This window comes from Vidua chalybeata, chromosome 1 (assembly GCF_026979565.1).
Source record: "Vidua chalybeata isolate OUT-0048 chromosome 1, bVidCha1 merged haplotype, whole genome shotgun sequence".
Classification (NCBI taxonomy): domain Eukaryota; kingdom Metazoa; phylum Chordata; class Aves; order Passeriformes; family Viduidae; genus Vidua; species Vidua chalybeata.
The window spans coordinates 109,716,406-109,739,587 of record NC_071530.1 but is presented as its reverse complement, the minus strand read 5'-3'; the positions used below and the strand labels follow the sequence as shown (position 1 = coordinate 109,739,587).

The 23,182-nt window shown below is 38.0% G+C and overlaps 1 protein-coding gene across 4 annotated transcripts in view; it reads left to right on the top strand.

Moving 5' to 3' along the window:
- Positions 1-225: 225 nt before the first annotated feature.
- The window catches only part of TRAPPC8 (trafficking protein particle complex subunit 8), a 51,427-nt gene continuing 28,470 nt past the window's right edge, over positions 226-23,182 (top strand). For 2 of the 4 annotated variants that reach the window (XM_053944025.1, XM_053944014.1), the window contains exons 1-12: positions 226-457; positions 5,819-6,013; positions 8,626-8,709; positions 11,493-11,582; positions 12,898-13,072; positions 13,465-13,618; positions 14,744-14,825; positions 16,233-16,480; positions 17,479-17,594; positions 18,870-19,020; positions 20,317-20,417; positions 21,860-21,965. In XM_053944025.1, coding sequence (XP_053800000.1) covers positions 301-457; positions 5,819-6,013; positions 8,626-8,709; positions 11,493-11,582; positions 12,898-13,072; positions 13,465-13,618; positions 14,744-14,825; positions 16,233-16,480; positions 17,479-17,594; positions 18,870-19,020; positions 20,317-20,417; positions 21,860-21,965 — 1,659 coding nt within the window. In that variant the 5' untranslated portion in view covers positions 226-300. The remainder of the gene's footprint in view (positions 458-5,818; positions 6,014-8,625; positions 8,710-11,492; positions 11,583-12,897; positions 13,073-13,464; positions 13,619-14,743; positions 14,826-16,232; positions 16,481-17,478; positions 17,595-18,869; positions 19,021-20,316; positions 20,418-21,859; positions 21,966-23,182) is intronic. The other 2 variants (XM_053944031.1, XM_053944037.1) reach the window with 2 other exon arrangements.

Sequence of the window (23,182 nt, the reverse complement as noted above, 5' to 3'; positions counted from 1 at the left end):
GGGCAGGAAGGGCACACAGCCCAACCTCCCCCCCCTCCGGCCGGCCACCGTCGCCTCCCCCTCCCGGCCCGGCACCGCCCCTTTGGCCAATCACATGAGCGGGCGCGGGGGCCGCCGGGAGCGGGCGCTCCCCGAGGGGCTCGGCTGAGGCGCAACATGGCGGCGCTCGGCGGGCGCTGAGCGGGGCCCGGGCGGGAGCTGCGGACAGGCACTGGCCAGGGAAGGAGGGAGGGAGAGAATAATCCGGAGAATTGCGGAGAAAGGTGGCGGGGCCGTCTCGGGCGGCCCCGAGCGGCGGCCATGGCCCAGTGCGTGCAGTCGGTGCAGGAGTTCATCCAGGACTCGTTCGTGCCCTTGGTGGCCGCGCTGTGCAGCGAGGAGGCGGAGCGGCTCACCCGCAGGAACAACCTCAGCTTCGCCGAGCTTGTCAGGCCCTTCTGCCGCCTCACCTCGGAAGGTCGGTGCCGGCAGCGGAGCGCGTTGTTTACACGGGGCGGGGGAGGCGGCGCCGCCGCTCCCTTCCGCCCGCGGCCTCCGGGGGTCCCGCGCGGCTGTGCCTGCCGGGGCTGTGCCGGCGGGACGGGCCCGACACCCCTTCCCGGCGCCGTGCCGGCGGCCGCCCGGGTGGTGTCACCGGGAGCCGTGACAGGCTTGGCGGAGACACGCGTTTGCCGGGGTTGTCGCAGGTGACAGCTGGTAAGGCAGCTTAGTTTCATTCGGTCTGCGGAACCGGGGAAGTTTGGCTTCTCCTGGAGACATCCCACGGCTGAAGAGGAAGGTGTCTGTAAATTCAGCTCTTCCAGACGGATTTTTGTCTTCCATTAAAACCACTTTGCTGTTAACTTCCTAGTACCCATACCTGACTCTTGCTGTAGACTCTACTGGATACGGCTAGTCTTTCAGAAACATTGATCGTAATTTCAGTTGCAGGGCTTTCGTTTCTCTTGCCTGTAGCATGATCCTATATGGGTTATTTTCTTTTCTTTTTTTTTTTTTTTTTTTTTTTTTTTTTTTTTTTTTTTTTTTTTTTGTTGACGCTTCTGTGAGTGAAGAAGTGGGAATCGAACTGCTTATGTGGCAAAATGACCACGTGAAGCAGCAGGAAAACTGGAGATTGACCACTTGAGAGAAACAACAGAGTTTTTTAGCTGTGGTGCTTTAACTTAATATCGGGAATTTGTTTATTTTTCATTTAGGTAAGCTATGCATTTCAAGCTGCTGCCCATGACAGTTGTGTGCAGGACAGCAGTTTGCAGAGAACTGCTTGTCAGAATAATGATGCAATGACATTTGTCAGATTTGGTTTCTGAGACATGTAGCTCAGACTGCAGCCTCTTCATGCCATGTGCTGAGGAAAGAGTGCAAGAAAATGAAGCTTGTACTGTCATTCTCATTAGATTTTTGCATTTCTCTCTTAAAAATGGCAACAGCTTAAAAGCTACTTTGTCTTAAAAATCTGCCTTCATTTTCAGGTGAATCTTAGTAACTTATCAACTGTAACTTGTTCATAAATGTTTTTCATTTTGTTTAACAATGCTTATGAACTATGAGAGAATGCAGCAGAGATAAAAATAATAAATGCAGATGCTCACCTCTTTAGAGCTCTGAAGTTAATTATCTCTTTCTTTTAGTGAAAGGCTCTCAAAATGCATCTAGCAAACAAAACCAGGCTGAGTATTCAAAATGTAGCATTCACTTGGAAGGTTAATTAATTCACTTAGTTGCAACTATTTTGGTCCAATTATTGTGACAGTTAAAGAACTTGCAAACCCGAATTATCCTCAGTGTTCACTGAGTGAAACTTGACACAGTTGGTTTTGTTGCTGCACGATTTTGTGTGTATTCTAATCCAGCAGGCCACAAGCCTGACTCCAGTTCTTCACTCCAAGAGTGACTTCCTCTTCCTACTTCCTGGAAAAAAATGTTACTGCATGCTGACTGTAAGTTCTTGTGTTAGAAGCTGCATGTGTGAGGGTAAGGACTGAGAGGAAGAAAGGCATGATTAAATAATCTGATTGCGGTACAGCAGAATGTCTATACATAACATGCTCTGTGGTTTACTGCTTATGGTTTTAATATTATTATTCTCATATTATGTAGGGTTATTATATTGTGGTGATAACTGTTCAGGGATTCTGTGAGGAGCAGTGGCCATAAGCTAAAATACAAGAAGTTCTCCTTCAACATGAGGCAAAACTTCTTTCCGGTGTGGGTGGCAGAGCACTGGAACAGGCTGCCTAGGGAGATTGTGGAGTTTCCCTCTCTGGAGACATTCCAAACACACCTGGACAGTTCATGTTACCTGCTTGAGGTGATCCTGGCTTGGCAGGGAGGCTGGAGTAGATGATCTCCAGTGATCCCTTCCAACTATAACAGTTCTGCGATTCTGTAATTCTGTCTTGATGTCTTCCTTTCTAAGCACAATTTTTCTTAAGGGGGTGTGAAATGCTGTCCATTTGAAATTAATCCATCTCTCTTTACTTAGTGGCTGTTTCATTGAATTTGTAACATAAAATTGGATTGATTAGTAGTTCATCCCTTTAGAAATAAGCTGTCCCTTACTTATACAGAAGTTTAAAGTACATGTATTGCTTCTTGGATTCTTTAATTTGAAAAGCTAAGTCATGGATTTGCTACTACATATTTAGAGTCCTGCTACAGTACATATTTTTGTCTGAAATTAGGAATTACGTAGCTTATGAACCAGCTGAAGGCTGTGTGCTCATCAGCCTTCTTGCTTAGAGAAGCAGTGCAAGTAGGAAATCAGCCTACTGATATATGTGCAAAACAAATCTGATAAACAGGAATTTATCAGTAGAGAGCTGAGCTCTCTACTGTGAAAGACCAGAACACAGTGTAATCCTTCAGGTAGTGTAAAACCACACTGTTGAGGTTGCTCAATCCAAGGAGGCCAGCTTCTATCTAACTTCAAGTAGAGCCCCTAGATGCAGCGGGATCACCCTTTGCACAAATCAGTATTTAATCTACTCATCAACTTTGGCCTATGACTGACTTGCTAATGTTGGTGTGGCCAAAATACACTTGCAATACTCAGCAAACTGTGATGGTAGTGTGTCTTGAGCACAGATTCAGGGTGCTCTGTCCTGTAATTTTTAGCCTCTTGGCTTCTGTAAGTAAGTCACCTCCTGTTAGTGAAGGAGAAATGTTTAAAAAAAGTGAAAGGACAGCTTTACTGTCCCCATAAATCTTGACTTCAGAGGAAAGCAAAACCAAAACCCTCCCAAAACTTTCAACTTCCTTTAATAAAAGAAACCAGAAGTATACTGAGGATTTTATACTTCATACTTATTCTCAAAGTGGCTTACTTAACTGTTTTGTTTGTTAGTTACAACTAATGCCTGATTTAACAAGTCTGTTGTGCATTGTATATATTGATAGGCGTATATTGTGTATATAGGTAGGTTTTCTTTAAAATAGGATCCTGTTTTTAAGAATCTTGAAAAATACTCTATGAACTAATGCTGTCTTTGTGGGAGGGAGGATTACAGTGCACATGTCAATTAGCAAGTATCACTTTAAGATAGCATTGGTTGCTCTTAAATCAAAGCGTTTGACCTTAACAAAAAAAAAGAGCTTCTGATGAATTTATCTGATTCTAAGCCTTAAGTATGTGCAAGATGTAAGGAAGTATAATGGGAACACTGCTTATTCGAGCTTAGTGTGATGTTAGGAATTCCTTGTTCATGTGTATCTTAGCATCTGATGCTTCAACTTTTGATGAGAAAGATACTGTTCTAATACTGCTGCCACTTTTGGGGAAGTACTTTTTGAAATTATCTTATAAACATTTGAAGGAAATGTATAACACTAGATATGTCTCTTTTTTTTTGATTAAAACAAAAACTTTTTGGAGTTCCAAGTATGCCTGTTATTTTAGTCCTTAACATTTAACATATGCCAGAGATGTCATCTGTGTTCTGTAGGGAAATGTGGTTGCTCTTCATTATTATGGCTATTACATTTAGGACAGATAGCAAGGATGAGTTGTAGTGTTACAGCTGTGCTGGTGAAGGCAAACTAGTTTCCTAGTTGTTTGTTCCTGCCACTTCCTTTACATTTGATAATTTCAAAATGGGGTTGATAATTTACCAATGTGATAAGATGAAAAAAACTCCATCCAAAACAACTGCTTCAGCTTTCTGATAGAAATGATGAACTCAAATATGTAAAGTTTAGCCTGCACAACTGTCTTTTCTGGTGTTGATAAAGCCTTATGATGTACGAGTTCAATCTCAAACTTATAGCTGAAAAAAACCCACATATTTTTAGGTTGTTTTTGGCAGGACTAGTGTTTTAACCTGCTTTACTGTGTTTTCCCATGAGCTTGAGTGCTGGGTAAGGCTTGGGAGTGAATATGTGATTGAGGAAGGTAGAACTACACCAGTCAAGATTTGAACGACATTAGAAATCTGTTTTAACACTTAAGATGGATTGTAAACACATCTAGTGTGATCTGACTTTAGCTGTGTACTTGTTACTTCTGAAGAGGCTTGTGGAAAAGGTGTGGAGTGCTTTCCAGGCTGGAACAGATTGAATACTCAGTTTCAGACCTTTATGGTGTGAATCCTGTAGTTAGTTGAAAGATGAAGAAAACAGCAAGAATTTTCATTTATGCTGCCTTTTATATACTATACAGGAATTTGTGAAAATAACATGCATAGGAGTCGGGCTGTGCTGTGTGGCACGTGGTAGCACCAGGTGGCTTAGGCAGCCGTAGTCAGTGTGTCCTGCCTGCGCTCAGTCTGGCTTGCTTTGATGGTGGTTGTGGTTTGAAGTAGGGTAAAATTACATGAAAAATCACAGTAGGCTCCAGAATTGTTACAAGGCTTGAAAATATTGTGATCAGTTTTTTAAAAACAGATGGCTTTAGGGAGCAATTTTCAGAAAGATTCTACAAAGAGAGGTATAGTGTTAAAAATCATACAATGGTTTAGGTCTAAAGGGACCTTCAGGAACATCTAGTTCTAAGTGTACCCTGCTGTGGTTAGGGTTACTTTCCAACTGACCAGGTTGCTCATACCCCTGTCCAGGCAGGCCTTAACTGTTCCAGTGTTGGGGCATCACAGCTTTTTTGGGCAACCTGTTCCAATGCCTCACTATCCTCATGGTAGAGAATTTCTTCCCAATATCTGATCTAAATCTGCCCTCTTTCAGTTTTAAGCCATTCCCCCTTGTCTTGTCACTATATGCCCTTGTACCTCTCCAGCTCTCTTGAAAACCCCTTATAGGTACTGGAAGACTGCTCTAAGGTCTCCTCCCTTCTCCACGATGAGCAACTCCAACTCTCTCAGCTTGTCTTTTAGGATATGTTAATTTTGGATGAATGAATACTATGTTATCCGTGTCAGGTTTCTTAAGTGCTATTTAATTGTGTGTGGGGGATTTCCTGGAAACTGCTGATTCCTTGAAACATGTGTTGTGTGAAATCCATACATGGTTCCTGTGGCTTTTTCATGAAAGTTGATATGCTCCACAAGGAAGGGAGTGCATCAGTGTAGGATGTGCACGCTCTATGTTAGATGGAGTAGATATTCTTACCAGCTAAGATCCTATACTGTTCATTCATCAGTCTGCCTAGATGAGCCTAATGTTGAACATCAAGTAATTTTTTGTTACCACCTTCCTCCCCTCCATTTTTGGTAGTCAAGCATTATGGACTGTGGTCTAAAACTGGTGATGGAGAAGTTTAGTGGAGCAATCTTTAAAGAAAAAATGTGTTGGAAAAAGACTAATTTATGACAATTCCTTTAACTGTCTGTTACACTCCTCAGCAAATCCTCTTCTTTTTCTTTTTTAGTTCATATGAGAGATCCTAATAATCAGCTTCACATCATTAAAAATTTGAAGATTGCTGTCAACAGCATCATTACTCACCCACCTCAGCCCGGTGCCATTCGGAAACTTTTGCATGATGTTGTGTCTGTCAGTCAGCCTGCTGAAGGACTGGTAGCTAATGTGATCACAGCTGGAGATTATGATCTCAACATCAGTGGTATGTAATGGTATTGTATTTTTCATAATGTAAACTGGAATTGGCTGAGAGATTTCTAGCCTTTGTTTCAGCTTCATGGCATGTACTAAAATTATTCAGAGTTTATCAGTTTTGAGACATTGCTTTTACTGAAACTTCGGATTTAACTAATAGTTTTGGCTTTATATAATGCTGAAAGAGTGGTTGAACTGAATTAATAATTTTAAGTTTCCTGGTGTTGTAGTTCTTCCCAACTTCTGTTAAATCATTACTTTAATGTAGCCATTAGCGATGCTTTGGTTGTGTAATTTTCTTGTTACAAAACTGATACAGTGACTTGTCGAACTTGGCTGGATAAATGTCAGAACTTAGTGTTGGTACTAATGTGCAGCTTTATCTTGAAGTTAGTTATCCTAGCTTCTTTTATTTTTTATGATAAAGTCATAAAATGTTTAAGGAAAAAGGACTGTGAAGAAAGGTGTGTGACTCCTTTGATTCCTTGTCTTTTTTTTTTTTTTTTTTCTCTTGTGGAACTTGTGCTTCATATTTCACTGTCAAAATGACTGGAGTATTCCAAAGATGTTTTTTCTTAGATCTCCAAGGGATGAGGCATTGTGAATAATGCTAAATGAGACCTGATCTTAGGATCTGAGAAGATTGAACTCCTCCCAATTAAGACCCTAATCCATTAAAGCCTCTGAGCATGTACTTAGTTCAAAGCATGTATGCACTGCCCTATTTAAACATGCGTAATTTATGTATTTAAAGTTCAGCCTGCAGTGAAGAGTTTGGCTCTGCTATAGCAATGGACTGATAAAACTTCATGAGGATTAGTGACTGATGTTGCTGTAGTAATTTTTTTTTTATGTTGATGATGGAAAAATGGCGTAATTCTTATGTCTTGGATACCTAATTTGCAAGATATGTCTTCAGCTTGATATCCCATGTTGGTTATAAAGCAAAGGACCTGAGCCTGGAAACATCTTGTTTTTGAGATTTGTTAAAAATCCCACATATTTTTTTCAATTTCTGTGCCTGTATTTATAGAGCACATTGGTGAATTGCCATTTTGGTATGAAATTTTATTTTTGGATGGAAATTTGCTTCAATTCTAGAGATGGAAAGACCCTGAGAAAGCAGAATGGTTTTGGTGAGGAGACTTTTCCATGAGGTTTCTAGTGACCGTAGTTTAGAAGTGAGGTATTGAAAGAAGAGAAGAAAAATAGTAGCTATATTAAGCAATGCTTTGTAGTTATAGAAGCTAATATCTCTCCTTTTGTTTTCAATATTTGCTGCTGGAGCCTCAGATGTACAAATCACCATGTTTGACTATCTTTTGTCTCTCAGTGATTAGGTTCTTATTTCTATTCAGACTGGCTATATGCTTATTTGACAGGAGGAGAGGTGTATAAGCGATTTAAGATCACACAGAAGGACAAATTCAGTTGCTTTGTCTTTTAGTGGAACCCTGCTTCACAAAACACTGACAGTGCTGTTGATGGAGGAGTTTGTATCCCACAGTGTAAGAGAATATGAAGAAGTACCAAGTAGGGTTTCTTTATGCTTAGATGGATATGAGTATTTACTAAGACATTTAGGGTCTTGTTTTTTCAACTTTCTTAGAGCATTTTATTCAAACCAATGGATACATTCATTCCTGACAGCAGAACATAATAATTTGGCATTGTAAATGGGAAATGCTCTCATTAGTTCTTAATTTGTTCTTTTTTTGGGAGTGAATTCGTTTTCTAGGATAATGATATTAAAATATACTTCCTTAATTTTAATAGTGATCAAGTGATGTCTGTTTTGAAGAAAGGTAAACATTGTTTAAGAAGCTGAGTTATGATGTTTCTGGCACTGGGGTCATAATCCTGCTCTTTTTTTGATAAAAGGTTTGGAACTGCTGTGTTGTATTGATTTGTTTGTAATCCTTCATTGTTACAGTTTTGTTTAATATTCTTATAGTTCCATAATATAGTGCTGGGAGACTCATTTGGTTGCTGAAAATTTGCTCATGTTCAGCCATGCCTGCTTCTCCCATGTACTGGTGCATGTAGAAGGTGAAGAAAAATGATCCCAGTAAAGAACTAAATTATTTGAGAGAAGGAAAGAATTTTCTACTAGACCAGTTCCCTGACTATGTTTGTTCAGGGCTGCATGATAAAAATGCTGGCATGAGGCATTGGAGGAATATGTTTGAGATGAAAGAGAATGTTGGGGCAACCACTTTCAGCAGCTAATGTATTCAGGTACATCTAACTAGTACTATAGGCTTGGAAATCTCACAAGTTAGTGCCTTAGATTTAGAGTATCTTCCATCTAGTAAAATAGAAATAAGGTTTAGATACAACTTAAATCTTTGCTTCTTGATAGAATTTCCATTTGTGTTCCAGCCTAGAGTAGGGACTGAACTAGAAATTAATATTGATTTCCATTAAAGTACACTGTCAAATGTTGAGAAGCCTGAAATATTCATGATTAAGGTTAGCTGGAGTCAAATCTCTTCAGTGCCCCTCATAGGCCTGCATGGCGTAGATTTTTTTCTACTTCACTCTACCAGAGTGTAAAAGCCGAGAGTGTGTTTGCATCTGACCCTTTTTAGTATAATAATATCATGTTTTTTCTATCAGATCGCTCAGTTAAAGCTAGTGTTCCTTGGTACAGTAATTGGAAAGAGACACTGATGGAACTGAACACATCCACGTTTTATTCAGGTATTTTTTTGTGGTTGGTGCCAATTTGCCAAATTGCCCTTTACTCCTTTTCCATGTGCCCCATCCACCTTTCCTTACCATCTGCTACAACTGTTCAGCACTTTCCTGGACGTAGATGTGTGTTCCTCCATTTTTTCCCCCTAACTGAAAAATCGTTGGTGGTGGTTGTTTTAATTTTTCTTTTAATCACATTTCTACTCTTGTTAATCAAAAATCATTTGGTCTTTCCATGCAATCAATAAGGGTGGTGGTGGTAAATTAACTGTTGCTGTTAAAAACACTGGACTGTTTGATCCTATGGAACTGTATACTGTCACTGTGCTGTATTTCAAATGTACTTTCTGCTTCTCTAGGGAAATTCTTTCTCAGGGGATAGTAACATTTTTTAAGTTGGAACTCAACTGCTGACTGTACTTAGAGCACATATGTCGCTGCTATATTGACATTCTCTCTGGAGTATGATCCTTAAAAAAAGAAAAAGCTTTCTAATACATTTTTATGTAGTTCATGAGACTTACTGCTACCAAACCACATTGGTTATTGACCTTTCAAGGCTCTGCATTGTGGTCTTTAAGAGCCAGGATTTGATGTTTTTCATTTTTATATATTAATATAGTTTATGCCTTTGGTTAATAATAGCTATCCTTTCAGTAGTATCTGTTCAGATCCTGCTAAATGCCTAAAGAGTACAAAACTTCATGAAGTAGACTTTCCATTCTTAAGCTGTTATGTAGAAATATTACTTTTTTTTTTGTTTTTTAATTAAGTTCTGAACATGTTAACAAGTTTGCCAAAACTTCAGTTCTGTTACCAACATACTGGAAAAATGCAAAGTGTATAGGTCTGGGCACCTGAATGACAGTGCTGGCCTGAACTGCTGTAATGTGTTATGAGGTGTTACAGTTGTGAAATTTTTTTCAAATACTGCTTTTGTTTTGAGCATGGTGTGTGTTTATCAAGTATCTACAATAAGTGATTACAGCCCTGTAAAATGCTCAAGTGAATCCTGTTAATGTTGCTGTGTAGAGGGAATCCGGTTGCCTTTGAGGCCGCTTCCAAGCTTTTTAAGTAGGCCTAATGAAAAAAGAGGGCAGGGGAACCAATCCACAAAACAAAGTAGTTCTTCTCTGTTTGTATCTCAGATTTAAAAAAAAACACGTAATTTTTTTATTTTGCTGTGATTCAACTATAAAACAGAAGTGAAGTTTTTTTGCCTTAGGTCGTTTAACAGTGTTTACTTTGAACCAGAGTTACTGCATTGCTTGTTATACTTGTGAAAAATGCATATGAGTCACTTTCTTATGGCTTGCTTTTAATAATAACAAGCTGTGTTTTCCTTAATTTAAATAGTTGGCATGTTTGCATGTAGGTCTCAGTAAAGCCAAGAGCTTTTTATATCCTATATGAGTGCTCAGAGAGCAGTTTCTGGAAAGGCTGTAATCAAAAGCTGGAAGTTTGTCTCCTATTGAAGTAACTTTTTTTTAGTATTTTTTTTTCATGTGACATGTGCTGAATGCTAGATTGAATTCAAGTGTGGCTATATCTGACTTCTGTGTGTCTGAAGCCAGTCTAAGATGGCTTGACAATGTAGGATTAAACAAAATGCATTAGATGAATGCCATACAAGATAATTCCAACATAAAAATGAATTTGTTTTCTAAAGTTAGCTTAAGAAATCAAAGTGGTGGTTTGGCTTGGTTTTTATGAGGGGGTGCATGAGAGCTTTACAAAGCATTAGAAATTTTTATTTACTTTTATTTACTAAAGTCTAGTGATGTGGGTTTTTTAAGGCAATATAAAGAAAATACCTTCAGATTTTCTTAACAATTTTTTTTCTCTACTAGTTACTGTTTTCTAGTTTGCAGGTGAGATGACACTGGATTCCTGTAACCAGTGTGAAATCAGTTTATTGAAACTGGATTGATTTTGCTCTGGAGTCTGTTTCCCACTCAAGGGAAAGGAGTTGGAGAATAAAGATATAATAGAACAGGCTTAAAAGAAGAAATAATAGATAATTGTTTGACCTATAGTGCGGTGTTCAGGGATGCAACACTATAGCTGGAGTGGAAAGAAATGGACGATATTAGGTTCACCATTTTTTTTATGTCCCAGATATCCTTGGTTTCCCTTGATTTGTTACTCTTAGGAAAATGAAATCCCTGTTGTAAAAGGGCATTGAACATTGCAGGTTAAAATTATTAGGCATTAATGGCACAACTTGGATCTGAGGTTTTGTCTTCTTGGATCTTTGCCAGCTGAACTGTTTGTTTTAGCAAGGCATGGGAAGGGGACTGCTGTCAAGCCAAGTCAACACTTGTAGAAAACAGGCAGCATAGGGTTTTGGTAATCCTTAGCTCCTCTACATACTCAAAAATGAATTTTGTTTCTTGGTCAATTCTTACATCCCTAGCCCAGAAATTAAATGACTGTTAGAGGAATTTATTTCTTTCTTTGCCAAGTGTATGGGTGTTTAAAGGGGTGGTAAAGAGTAGTTGGTTTAAACAAGGACTCCATGCACGTGAGCCTGCAGTGGTGAGGAATGTGGTGCTTATGGTGCTATTCAGTTTCACAGGATTTGATTCAAGTGTTACTGTTTCTCCTACTTGTGTTGCATCTAAAATACTTTCTCCTTGGACTATTCCCCCTTCTTTCCCCTGCCATGCAAACCTTGTCAGAGTTTGCAGGCTTCACTTTCAGGATAGTCTTTCATACTTCCTTTTCATGAATGGGTAAACAAGTTTCACTGACTAGTCTAATTTGTCCTGTTTTATTGTGTATTTCAGCTACTACTCCTTGGTTTGAGTCTTACAGAGAGTGCTTTCTTCAGTCCATGCCTGCATCTGATCACGAATTCTTAAACCACTATGTTGCATGTATCCTTTAAATGTTACAGACCCCTCCAGGGAAGGCTGTTACAAAATGTCATGTAGGAGACACTGAAAATTTTGCAGTACCTCTTTCACAATTATGATTTGAAGCCTATATATTTTTCCACTATGTCTGACTACACAGACTGATTTCATAAGAGTGTCAGGGTTTTCTTTGTGACTGTTTGGCCTGAGTTTTTTTGTAGTGTTTGTATTTTTTCCCCTTTCTCCACACGCTCTTTTTATGTCAAAGTGAGCTCAAAGGCAATACCTGTAAGTGAAACTCCATCATCCTAAAACACTTTCTTCTGTAGCTTTTTAGGTATCTCTTGTCTGTCCCTTATCTACATCAGAGGAATGTGTGTTTGGGATACATCTGCTGCTTTTTAGTAGCTTTTTGTAAGCAGATGGAGTGGTGGAGGTTGGGGAGAGGATGTTTTGGAAATTTGGTGAACTTTGAGCTATGCTGGATAAAAAGAAGTCTGGAAAGACTGGAACAATGCCTGAATGCTTTAACTTTTTTTTTTTTTTTTTTAAACCAAAGCTTAGGCTCAATTTGCTTGTCTACAGGGAAATTGAAAAAAAACACTGTTTCGTGATGTAGCTGATGTTAAGCTTTACAGTAATTATGATTCTGCAGATTTTATGACACTCTGTTCCTAATTCTGTCCTGAACATTATCATTTCAGTATAGAGGACAGGTATTATAATGGCCACACCTGTGCAGAATTAACTTTGCAAAATATTGATTCTGGATTCTGAATTTTAATAACATTTAAAGTATAACTTTGCTTTTTGGCTTCTCTGAAGTAATGTCTTTTGATTTGGTGAATAGATGTAGCAGAGTGGGCTTATTAATGATTGTGTAGTTGTATTGAAATAAAAATCTGAGCACTTCTGCTTTTTACCCAGGTGGTGTTGCTGCGTTTATGAATGCTGGTCATCACTGTTGTTCAGGTGATAACTTAAAGCCCCAACTCTCCTTGGAAGTTGAAAGCTAAAATACAGTTGGGATAAATTTCAGATACATATTTGCTATGAACATCTGGTTTCTATCTAAAATCTTAAATCAGCTATCATGTAGCAGCTTAAACTTAGATTCACTGTCAGAATTGGAGCAAGTTCCTGTTGCATCTCATTTTACAGATGTTAGTTAACTGATTCTTTTTTGTTGAGAGTAAGGCCAAATTCTAATTGCACGTACTTTTGTGGTAACATGTTTTACATGCCTAAGTATTGTACTCATCTATTCTGTTTTATACACTTCCTATTTTATTTTATGGTCATGTGTTCTTTGGGTATATGTCCTTAATGAATTCAGGTATGCTGGTAGTTTCTTCTATTGAACCTGACCCTGTGGAGCAGTTCCTGAAGCTGTCCCAAGAACAACATCGGATTCAGCACAGTAATGAATATTCATATCCCAAGTGGTTTATACCAAACACGCTCAAATATTATGTGTTACTGCATGATGTAAGCACAGGAGAAGAACAAAGGTGGGTCATCTGCCTTCAGTGAGCTTACACTGAGCTCTTTGACCAAAGTGTTTGGGTTGATAAATTCTGTTGAGATTAGACATGAAACAGGATCCATTGGCCAGTATGCTATTATCAAGGCAGATGTTTGAAAGTATTATTTTTAGATCTTCTTGTGTTCATGTAAAATGAAGTTAATCAGTCCCAGCTCTTGGGGTAGGTGCTTTCTTTGGTAGCTTTCTGAACTAATTCTCAAAGATTTTCAGTTTTACTCTTACATAATGGATTGTTTTAAAAATTGGAGAATTTTCCTTTTAAGAACTATGGATAATAGTCTAAAATAGTTCGTTGCAGTACATGCTCTAAAGTTAGTTTGATATCAAGACAAGATAAATGTTGTTTTACTGTTTCAGAGCTGACTCCATTTATGAAGAGATGAAACAGAGATATGGAACTCAGGGTTGCTATTTGCTGAAAATAAATTCTCGGGTGTCGAACAGAGGAGCAGACGAACAGATACCAGATCCTTGGAGTCAGTACCTTCAGAAAAACACTATCCAGAACCAGGTATTACAGTACTCTAAAACCAGATTTTACTGTGCTTATGAAAGTACTTTTTAGTTGCATTGAGTTTCACCTGAGTGTTATGTATGTGCTTCTACAGAATAAGTAGGCATTCCAGACACTTCTGACACAGTTGTGGCTTTTTGTGAGGGCATAAGATGAGTCCTCAGTAGGAACTGTCCTCTGTGCTACTTAATTTGATAGTAAGGAGCACTGAAGTACTAGACTGTCTGAAATAGACTGACAAGAGCACAGAAATAATCGACAAGAAATAGGAAATAATAAGAGCTGTAAGAGGAAGTAACCTCAGAAGTGTCCTGTTCATAGTAACTTTCTACCTTCATTTTTATTTGTCTTTCTCAGGCTTAATTTTTTTCCCCTGGGTCTTCTGTACTCCACTAAATAGTCTGGGTGTGTTGTTTTGTGGGAGTATGTGTGGTTTTTGTGATAACTTCATGTGGTCTGGTCTGTCATCTAAAATTGCAAGGGAGAGTGTGTTTTGAGTTTGCCATAAATATCTGTATTTTTTGCTTTAGAACCAAAAATACTCTTTTTTGAGTTTGCTTTTGACTAACTTGCAATTATAACTCCTTAAGATTAAAAGGTTTCTGGAACTTCTTTACCAAATGTAGCTGTCTGTTCTAGGTAGCCATTCTCAGCATCAGCTGCTACAGAAAAGTCAAAATATTCCCTATTCTATAAGCTAAGAGGACCATTGAGTTATAGTCCACCATAAACTAATCAGATATTTTTCCTTTTTTCTGTACCATGTCAATTGTGTAATATAGATCTTTGTGTGTGTGAGCTTATTCGAGAATTGCTTTAGGGAATGTATTTTTGCTGCTGTAGGCATTGGTGTGCAAGAGCTGGAGTTACTTTGGTTGACAGGGAAGCCAGTTGAGCAAGTTAGAAGGTACTTGCTTCATTTGGTGAATGTAAGTTTTGTCTTTAAAATAGAACAGTTTCTTAAAGCCTCAGAAACTACTTAGAGAAATTAATACATATGAACAAACATGCTGCTGTAGTAATTCAGTTAACTTATTGAAGTTGATAACTACTGTTTCATGACTTTTGTATGTGGTTGAGTAGTCTTAAAGTTCTGACTTTTTTTTCCCTCTTTTCTGGCAGGATTCCTATGAAGATTATACTGTTGTTTCAAACAAGAATACTGATCACTTGATATCTGATGGCATAGACAGTGAAATGAAAGGTATTTTTGTAACTTTATGAAAACCTTGATCTTACAGCATTTACACAACTGTCTTTTGTCTTGGACAGTATTTAATTAGATGTCTATTAGGCAACTCAGAGTAATGGTTTTTTAAATGCTTTAAGTGTCCTCAAAGAAAAATGCTGTGGTAGTGACCTACTGGATTGGTGACATCTCCTTAATGAGATGGTTAATGATGTATTTGGCTCATATTTTGTAAGTCTAAGCATATTGTATGCAAACTCTGGTAATCAGTGAAAATAGCATAGGATTAAATAGTCAATTTTCATAACAATGAAGGTTTTGGTTTGTGTGCTTTGCTATAACCTGGAAGCTGAGGTTTTGGAGGTTTTTTTTGTCCTCGGTTTTGGTATTAAATCTGTAAATGTCAAGGAAGTGTTTAGTTTGTTGTTTGGAAGCACTTGCCTTGGAACTCAGCTTGTGGATGGAAGGGGATAGTAAATTAAATAGAGTGCAAATTATTGATTGCACCCTTAAAAACAATTAAGATAGCTGTGTAGGATTCAGATGAGAAGCATCACCAAATAGGGAAAAAGTGAGGTACCCTGCATTGCCTGGCCTGCCTCACCTGGAAGGCATGTGGAGATCTAGAATGTGTAGGAGACCCTATAGTTGCCATCTTTGTAAGGCCTTGCAGCCCAGATGTAGTCTGGGAGCTGCCAACTGAACTTTACAAACTCAGGATTACATTTCATGAGTAAAATCCATTGAGGATTTGTTTTCATGGCTCAGCTTTGCTTGGTGCCAGATAGGGCAAGCTGATTTTCTTATAAGTAAGAGAACTGCTTAAGTCTTAGAGTGAAGCAGTGTCTCAGTCTATTTCAGAGAGCTAAATGCAATAGTAGTCAGCAGCCCTTCTTATTGAAAAAAGAGGACTTTGGAGGAAATTGTTTTGCATCATAATTTACTTGGATGGACATGGAAAATTAGTTTGTTTTTTTTTTTTAACCTTTAAACATAAGCAGAAAAAAAAAGAGAATGGACCCAATGGAGCAATTGTGGTAATTGCTGCAATCCCAACTTTGATGAATGCTTTATTTTGATTTTAATGTTTCCTAGGTTTTCCTTCTAAGTTGTTAATATTATTTAGCATACTGGAAGATTTTTTTGCACTGTAGTTGAGAACCAAAATCGTACATATTTGTACGTTGTAATTCTTGAGATTCCCTGAACTTTCTGAGAATTGCAGGAATGATGCCATACTCAGTGCTCTGCTGCTGCCTGCTCAGCATTGATCTGTAGTGTAGAACAGCTGGTGAATTGCTTTGCTTTCCAGAGTTCTGAGTAAGGAAAGCTTTGAAATAGGTTAGTAAAAATGACCTTTAAAACCCAAAATATTTATGTAGCTTTATACTTACTGGAGCTCTTATTTCAATCTTTCAACAGATGGCTTGTCAAATAACTTTAAGACTCACCCCCTTCAGCTGGATCATCCCAGTGGCAGTTTGGATAGCACTGATTACATGAAGGCTTCTACATCACTTCAAGACTCAAAGAAGTCAAATTCTGGGACTCCTCATGGTGCTTGTTTAACTCTCACAGATCACGATCGAATTAGACAGTTCATACAGGAATTCACATTTCGGGGACTTTTGCCACACATAGAGAAAACAATTCGACAGCTCAATGATCAGGTCAGTTTACCCTTAAAAACACTCTGTGCTATAATAAGGAAAAATGGTTGGGGTATAAATCCAGATATCCAGAAATCTGTTTTGACAGTATTACTTCCTTCTTGTATCTCACAATTCAACAGTCTTGCTGAAAATGGTTAGTAGATTTAAGAGAAACAACTGAAAATTTCCCATTATTGCTTAATTTATCTTTTAAAAAACAAGAACTAGTTTGTATCAACAGCTCCAGTGCAGGGTGGCTTCTTGGTGAAAGCCTGTGTGAATTGTTTTCAGGGAAATCTGTTGAATCTTAATATTCTATGCTTTTGGATGATTCTGCATGGGGAACAAAACAGACTTAGTGTTTCAACATCAGAATACACAACTAAATTTAAGAAATTTGTTTAATCAATAATCATCTGCAAAAAAACCCCTGTATCCTTCAGTTGCTACTTGACAGGGAAGAAATGCAGGGACACCCTGAACCGTGTAATTCTGTTGATTTTAGCAGTTTTTGCAGCTGAATATGCTTCTTTCAAAATAGATTTTTTTTGGAAGTGGGATTAATATCATGCCCATGTTCAGTCAAGGTCATGCATTAAAGTATTTGCATCACAGTGAAGTACTTTATTTTACAAATAGTCTAGATTTTAGGTTGGACTACTACCCAAAATTAGATATTCTTATTATTTAGAATTTAGTTTTCAAACAGATGTATCAAATATTCAAGGTCTTAAGATGGATGTTTCTCCAGTTTACAGAAAGAATAGCGAACCCCAACTGTCTGAGATAAAATAAACATATGAATTATGAATATATGCATATAAATATATGAACTTCTGTCTCAGTGTCAGAGATTAATTCTAAGAAAGTGTGTTCTTAGTTATTTTATTCCTTTTATTTATTTCTGTTTTATGGAAGAAAATCAGTTTACGAAGCCATAATGAAGCTTGGCTTTTTATATTAGTTTAATGTACATCTCTTGCAATGTAGTGCTCTAATTCAGTGTCTTCCTTCAGTTAATATCCAGGAAAGGCTTGAGCCGATCACTGTTTTCTGCTACTAAAAAATGGTTTAGTGGCAGCAAGGTTCCAGAGAAAAGTATAAATGAGCTCAAGAATACTTCTGGTTTGCTGTAAGTAATCTCAGTCCCTAATTTTAGTCCTAAAGTGCAAATGTAGCCTTTTTAGGGATGGGAGGTGAAAGCATGTGTTTGTTTGATGGTGTTCTGCAAAGTGAACTAAATCAGCAATGTTGTGAATTACTTCAGTTAGAAAAATCATAAAAAGTACTGTGCCTCAATATGTTCAATAAAGGAGTAGCAGAACTTAAAGAAGAAGAGGATAAAATAGACTGTTTGCAGAGTCTTCTGCCTGCTCTATTTACAATGAAGCTTTCTAAGTTAATAAGAACACATGATTTTAAGAGTAATAGTCATAAAAAGAAGCTACAGTTTGTCATGAGGGATTTTAAAAAAAATTTACAAGCTTTTTCACCTGTCATTACAGCCAAACCCCATGTATAGGTGTTTTTGCTTATATAACTATGCAATTTTTTTCCAGCAGAGTATTGAGTATTGTATATTGTATTGCTTTTACAATGTGTTCAAGAGCTAAACTCAAGGGAATTTCATACTTAGTGCACCTGTGTCTTAGTATACACTAAAACCAGGTTTTAAGTGTTACCGAAATACTAATTCTGTATGATTTGGTAATTCCCTCTGTGAATTGGGATGTATAATCATGAAGAACACTCTCCAACTGTCTTTACCACAGAAGTCTAAATAATTTTGGTCATTGTCTAGTCAAGGTTAATGTCCTTGACATGCACATAGAGCTTCAAATGTCTGTGTTGCATGTCTTTGGATTCGTAATCAAAATGTTGGTAATTCCAGCTTTCTGTTTTGAACTTGTAAGTGTAGATCACTTCCTACAGCATTTGCCATACAAGTGTTCGTGAAAATGTATTTGATTATCACTGAAGTGAATCATATATATTGGATTAATTAAAAATTAGATTGATGCTTGCAGAGGACAGGAACTTGCACAGTGTTTTGGCATAAAGCATAGTTTTTAGTGGACTGACTTCTTTCAAGAGAAATGTGGAGAAATAACTTACAGCCAAGTGAACAGTCAAAGTCTTTTTTTTTTCCTTCTCATATGGCTCTGCTTAGCTCTAGTGTTTAATCTGATTAAGCAGTTTCAGTGGTAGTTACAAATTCCATTCAGTATTTCTTGGCTAAGAGGAGTGTGTGCTTTGAATGTCACTGGAACAGTGGATCTTGCCAGTCAGAAAGTAGGATGTGAAACCAAGTTAGGTGTGGCGGCAACGAAGCAGATTCACTTTTCTTGGCTGTTTTGGGGCAAGGCTGAGAGAGGATGACTTTGAATTTAAATATTTGTATTTATAGGTATCCACCAGAAGCGCCAGAACTTCAAATACGGAAGATGGCAGACTTGTGCTTTTTGGTGCAACACTATGAACTTGCATATAGCTGTTACCATACAGCAAAGAAGGACTTCTTAAATGATCAGGCAATGCTTTATGCAGCTGGAGCACTGGTTGGTACTTCATGTAACATGAACATTCTGTGAACTTTTTCTAATAATCTCTAATATTTGTCTGAAAGTAACAAAATGCAATCTCTCTCCTCTACCTCCACATCTGTAAGGGTCTCCCCAAATCTGCTGCCTATCTTTAGGAAACTCTAAGGTGTTGTAAAATCTGTTTTCTGCTGTTATATGAAGGGAATAAAGCTATGAATAAAAACTGGAGAGTTAATTCTTAAAATATGGAAAGGAGAAAGCCTAAAATGCAACCTCCAGAAAAATTGATCTTTAAACTGATAACTCAAAGCCAGATGTAAAATAGCTTTATAGTATCTCTTTTAGACTTAGGCAAAATACTTATTTGCCAGAAATTCAAGACTCTGTCACTATAAATACAGTATTGTACCTGTTTTCGGGTGACTTAACTTGAAGGCTATACTTTGAATATGTCACTACTGAATTTCACTCTAAACACATACTCATTCATAATTTCCTCCTGAGAATGAAGGTATTTATGACTAAAGTAATTTTCATCAAGATAAATGGGAGTACCAGGGGAAATTAGTAACTTTATAAATTTTTAGAAGGTATGTATTGTAAACTTTAGTCTGGTTAACTTGCTAATATTCTAAACTCTGCTTCATAGAGCCATGGAAGCATTATTGTACATCTTTGAATCCTGATTAAAACTTTTACTTAAATGTCTATTTTTACAGTTCAGAAGGTTGCTCTGCATTTGGATAATCTGAATAAGCAGAATATTAAGAAATCCTTATTTCCAAATAAATGGAAGCAGTCTTAATTACAGATTTTTCTTAGTGTTTACTTTCTGCAGAAAATATCTGCTAAAATATTTTCAATCCATGAGAAAAGAAGTAAAATTTCAGACTGCATGTTTACTAGCTTCCTTGGAAGCTGATAATGTAATTTCATTTAAGCAAAACTCAAAAAGCAGACCTCAGCTTAAAATACACGGTAGTGCTTCTTTGCAGGAACAATCTTCCTGATAATAGGAAGTTCTTTTGGACTTGTAAAACTGCACTGAATTAATGCTTCTGCACAGTGTTGGGGGTACTGTCAGCTGCAAACACTTCTGTGTGTAACTCTCTGGCTAATTATAAACAGAGCCATAAATAGGCTGTTGTATTAAACCTTTTATCAGTTACAGTGTATTGGATATTTGTATATGCCAGTAACTGATTAGATGAAGATCTTGAATCTAATAGCTATTGAAACATGTTCCTCAGTCTTTTGAGGTTTATGATTTGTTGAAAAACCTACATTGACTCCACTGAATTTCTCTTGTAGGAAATGGCAGCAGTATCAGCTTTTCTTCAGCCTGGAGCTCCTAGGCCATATCCTGCTCATTATATGGAGACAGCAATTCAGACTTATCGAGATATCTGCAAGTATGTTGTTTACTTTTGTACTGATCTTCGTACAGTGAAAGTTGAAAGGTCTGGTGGCTTAACTTTCTTGCCCAGCACAGTAATAGTGCCAGATGACCACAGAATGATGGTAACATTTTAAGGAGTAAGATAAACTAATATCTAGGATAGCATGAAAGGAGATCTGGGCGCTTCTTAACAGAGTGCTTATTGAATTTGTGTATTGAATTCACATGGTAGATTTTTAGGTTGTGGGGTGGCTGCAAGGAAGGTTTCTGTGAGAAGACAGCAGGAGCTGCCTGTGGCAGAATCAGTTTTCACTCATCTCCAAAATGAACCTGCTGCTGCCCAAGCTGGCGGTGCTGCTGTTACCTCTGTGATAACACATTTAAGAAAGGGTAAAAATAGCTGTGCAGCAGCTGTGAGAAAGGAGTGAGAAAATGAGAGAAATAGCCCTGCTGATACCAAGGTCAGGAGAAGGTGGGGCTTCCCTGCAGCCTGTGGTGAAGACCATGCTGAAACAGATTTTTCTTTGCAGCCCATGGAGGTGCATGGGCAAGCAGGGATCTACCCTGTAGCCTGTCCCAATGCCAGACCATTCAGGTGGATGTACCCTGAAGGTGGCTGTAGTCTGTACAGAGTCTATGCCACAGCAGGTTGCTGTCAGGAGCTGTGACCTGTGGTGAAACCACACTGAAACAGTTCCTGAAGGACTGTACACTGCACAAAAGGATACATGCAATACTTGAAGAACTGCATCTGTGGGAGGGACTCCACACTGGAACAGGGAAGGAGGATGTGGAGGAAGAAACAGCAGAGGAGAAATGTTATGAAGTGACCACAGCTCTTTTTCCCTGTTCCCTTGCCCTGCTTGTGGGCAGGAGGAGGTAGAAGAATTCGGAGGATTTGTCAGGAGAAGGTGTTTTATTTCTGCTTTTATGTATCACTGTGCTATTCAGTTCTTAATTTTCAATAAATTAATTCAATCTTCTCCAAAATAAAACTGTTTTGCCCATGACTAAATGGTGAGTAATCTCCCTGTCCCTTTCTCAGCACATGAGGTTTTTAGTCTGATCTTCCCGTGTTGCTGAGCAGGGGGTGTGACAGAGCAGCTTGGTGGGCACCTGTACACAGGTACAACTTGCCGGTACAACTTGCTTCTAGCTGTTGGACTTCTTGTTTATCAGATCATTTTATTTGGTACTCTTACAAATACAATACTGTTATAAAAATGCTCTCCAGCTTTGACTTTCATAAAGCTCCTGTTATAGTTGGATTGAACATTTAATGTGTCAATCTGTATGTGGTTGTTTTGTGGGGAGTGAACTTTCATATATTTTGCTTTAAGAAGAATAAGCAACAGAACCTCAGTCTGATGCCATGTGTAGAAAATCAGTAAGATTTGAGTTCTCTGAGGTTTATTTTGATAAATATTTATTAATACATGCATGTTTTTACTTTAGGAACATGGTTCTGGCTGAACGCTGTGTACTTCTTAGTGCTGAAATCTTAAAAAGTCAAAGCAAATATTCAGAGGCAGCTGCTCTTCTGATTCGTTTGACCAGTGAGGTAAAACGTAGTAGCTTTTTCTGTTTCTGCCCTCTCACTATTTGTTTTCTTACCCAAACACTTCTAGGTTACCTTCTGATTCTTGTCCTACAATATTTTCTAGCCAAAGGTAGCAAATGAACAGGTATAAAGCATGAAGTGAAGAAAACTGTGTACACTGTAAGTGAAGGAACTAGTACAGTTATTATTTTTCTAGTCAAATGACATGCTTGACTTCCTTAACCACACTAAATATGTTGTCTTTGGCTTTGTAACTAATTTTCTTTGATATCTACTTAGCTCTTGGATGGTGTAGTTTACCAAACTCACGTATTAAAAGTATTAGCATGGCTTGCCAGAGCCATAATGGATGCTATCCCATATATAATCAGAAGTTCTCTATAGTTTAAGCAACTAAGGCATTACTGTAGCTCAGCTGGTATGAATCATTAGAACCTTACTCTCTAAGTGAAAACCTACACTTCATTAATTGGTGGAAATTAACCATGGAATCAGCTTCTAACCCAGGAATTATCTTGCTTGAAAAGGAGTGAAGAAAAATGTAATTCCAGTAATAGTGTAGCATCTCCTTTAAAGCTTGGAGGGAAGTCTTAACTGGTAGTTCTGACTTCATGGGCAGCTGCACCAAACATGATGCTTCTGAGACCTTCCTTGGACCACTTAAGCATGGAATAAATCTGTTTAGTTCTGTAATTTTCTTTCTCAAGTGTCTCTGTAGCTTCATTCTTTCCCTTTCAACTTAAGTTTGCTACAAATGTTTACAAGAGCAGCCTAAGATATTTAAGCAAGGAATTTAAATGCTATTAGCTTTGCACAGTCATTTTATAGCTTAAAATTGCACATAGTATGCCTGTGGAGCATTTTGGTTTTTGCAAGGAAAATCTTCACAGGCTACTATACTGGTGTCTCAGAGTATATTTGTAGTCAATATACATACTTGAGCATCACTGATAGCATGGAGTTCAGCTGTGGTAAAATCAAGTAGATTCTGTTCTGATTGGTTAAAGTAATATAGCTGTATCTTGGCAGAAGAAGAGAAGGATACAATAGTAAGAAATTGTACATAAAGAAATCAATATGTTTGAAAGGTTCACATGATAAAAATTTACCAAGTTTCATTGCTCCCTGTATTTTTCAGTCATCCTGGTAGAAGTCTTGTTTTTTGGTTCTAGCCTTAATATCTGCAGGGGAGGGAGGGGAAAAGGTGGGAGAGTGCT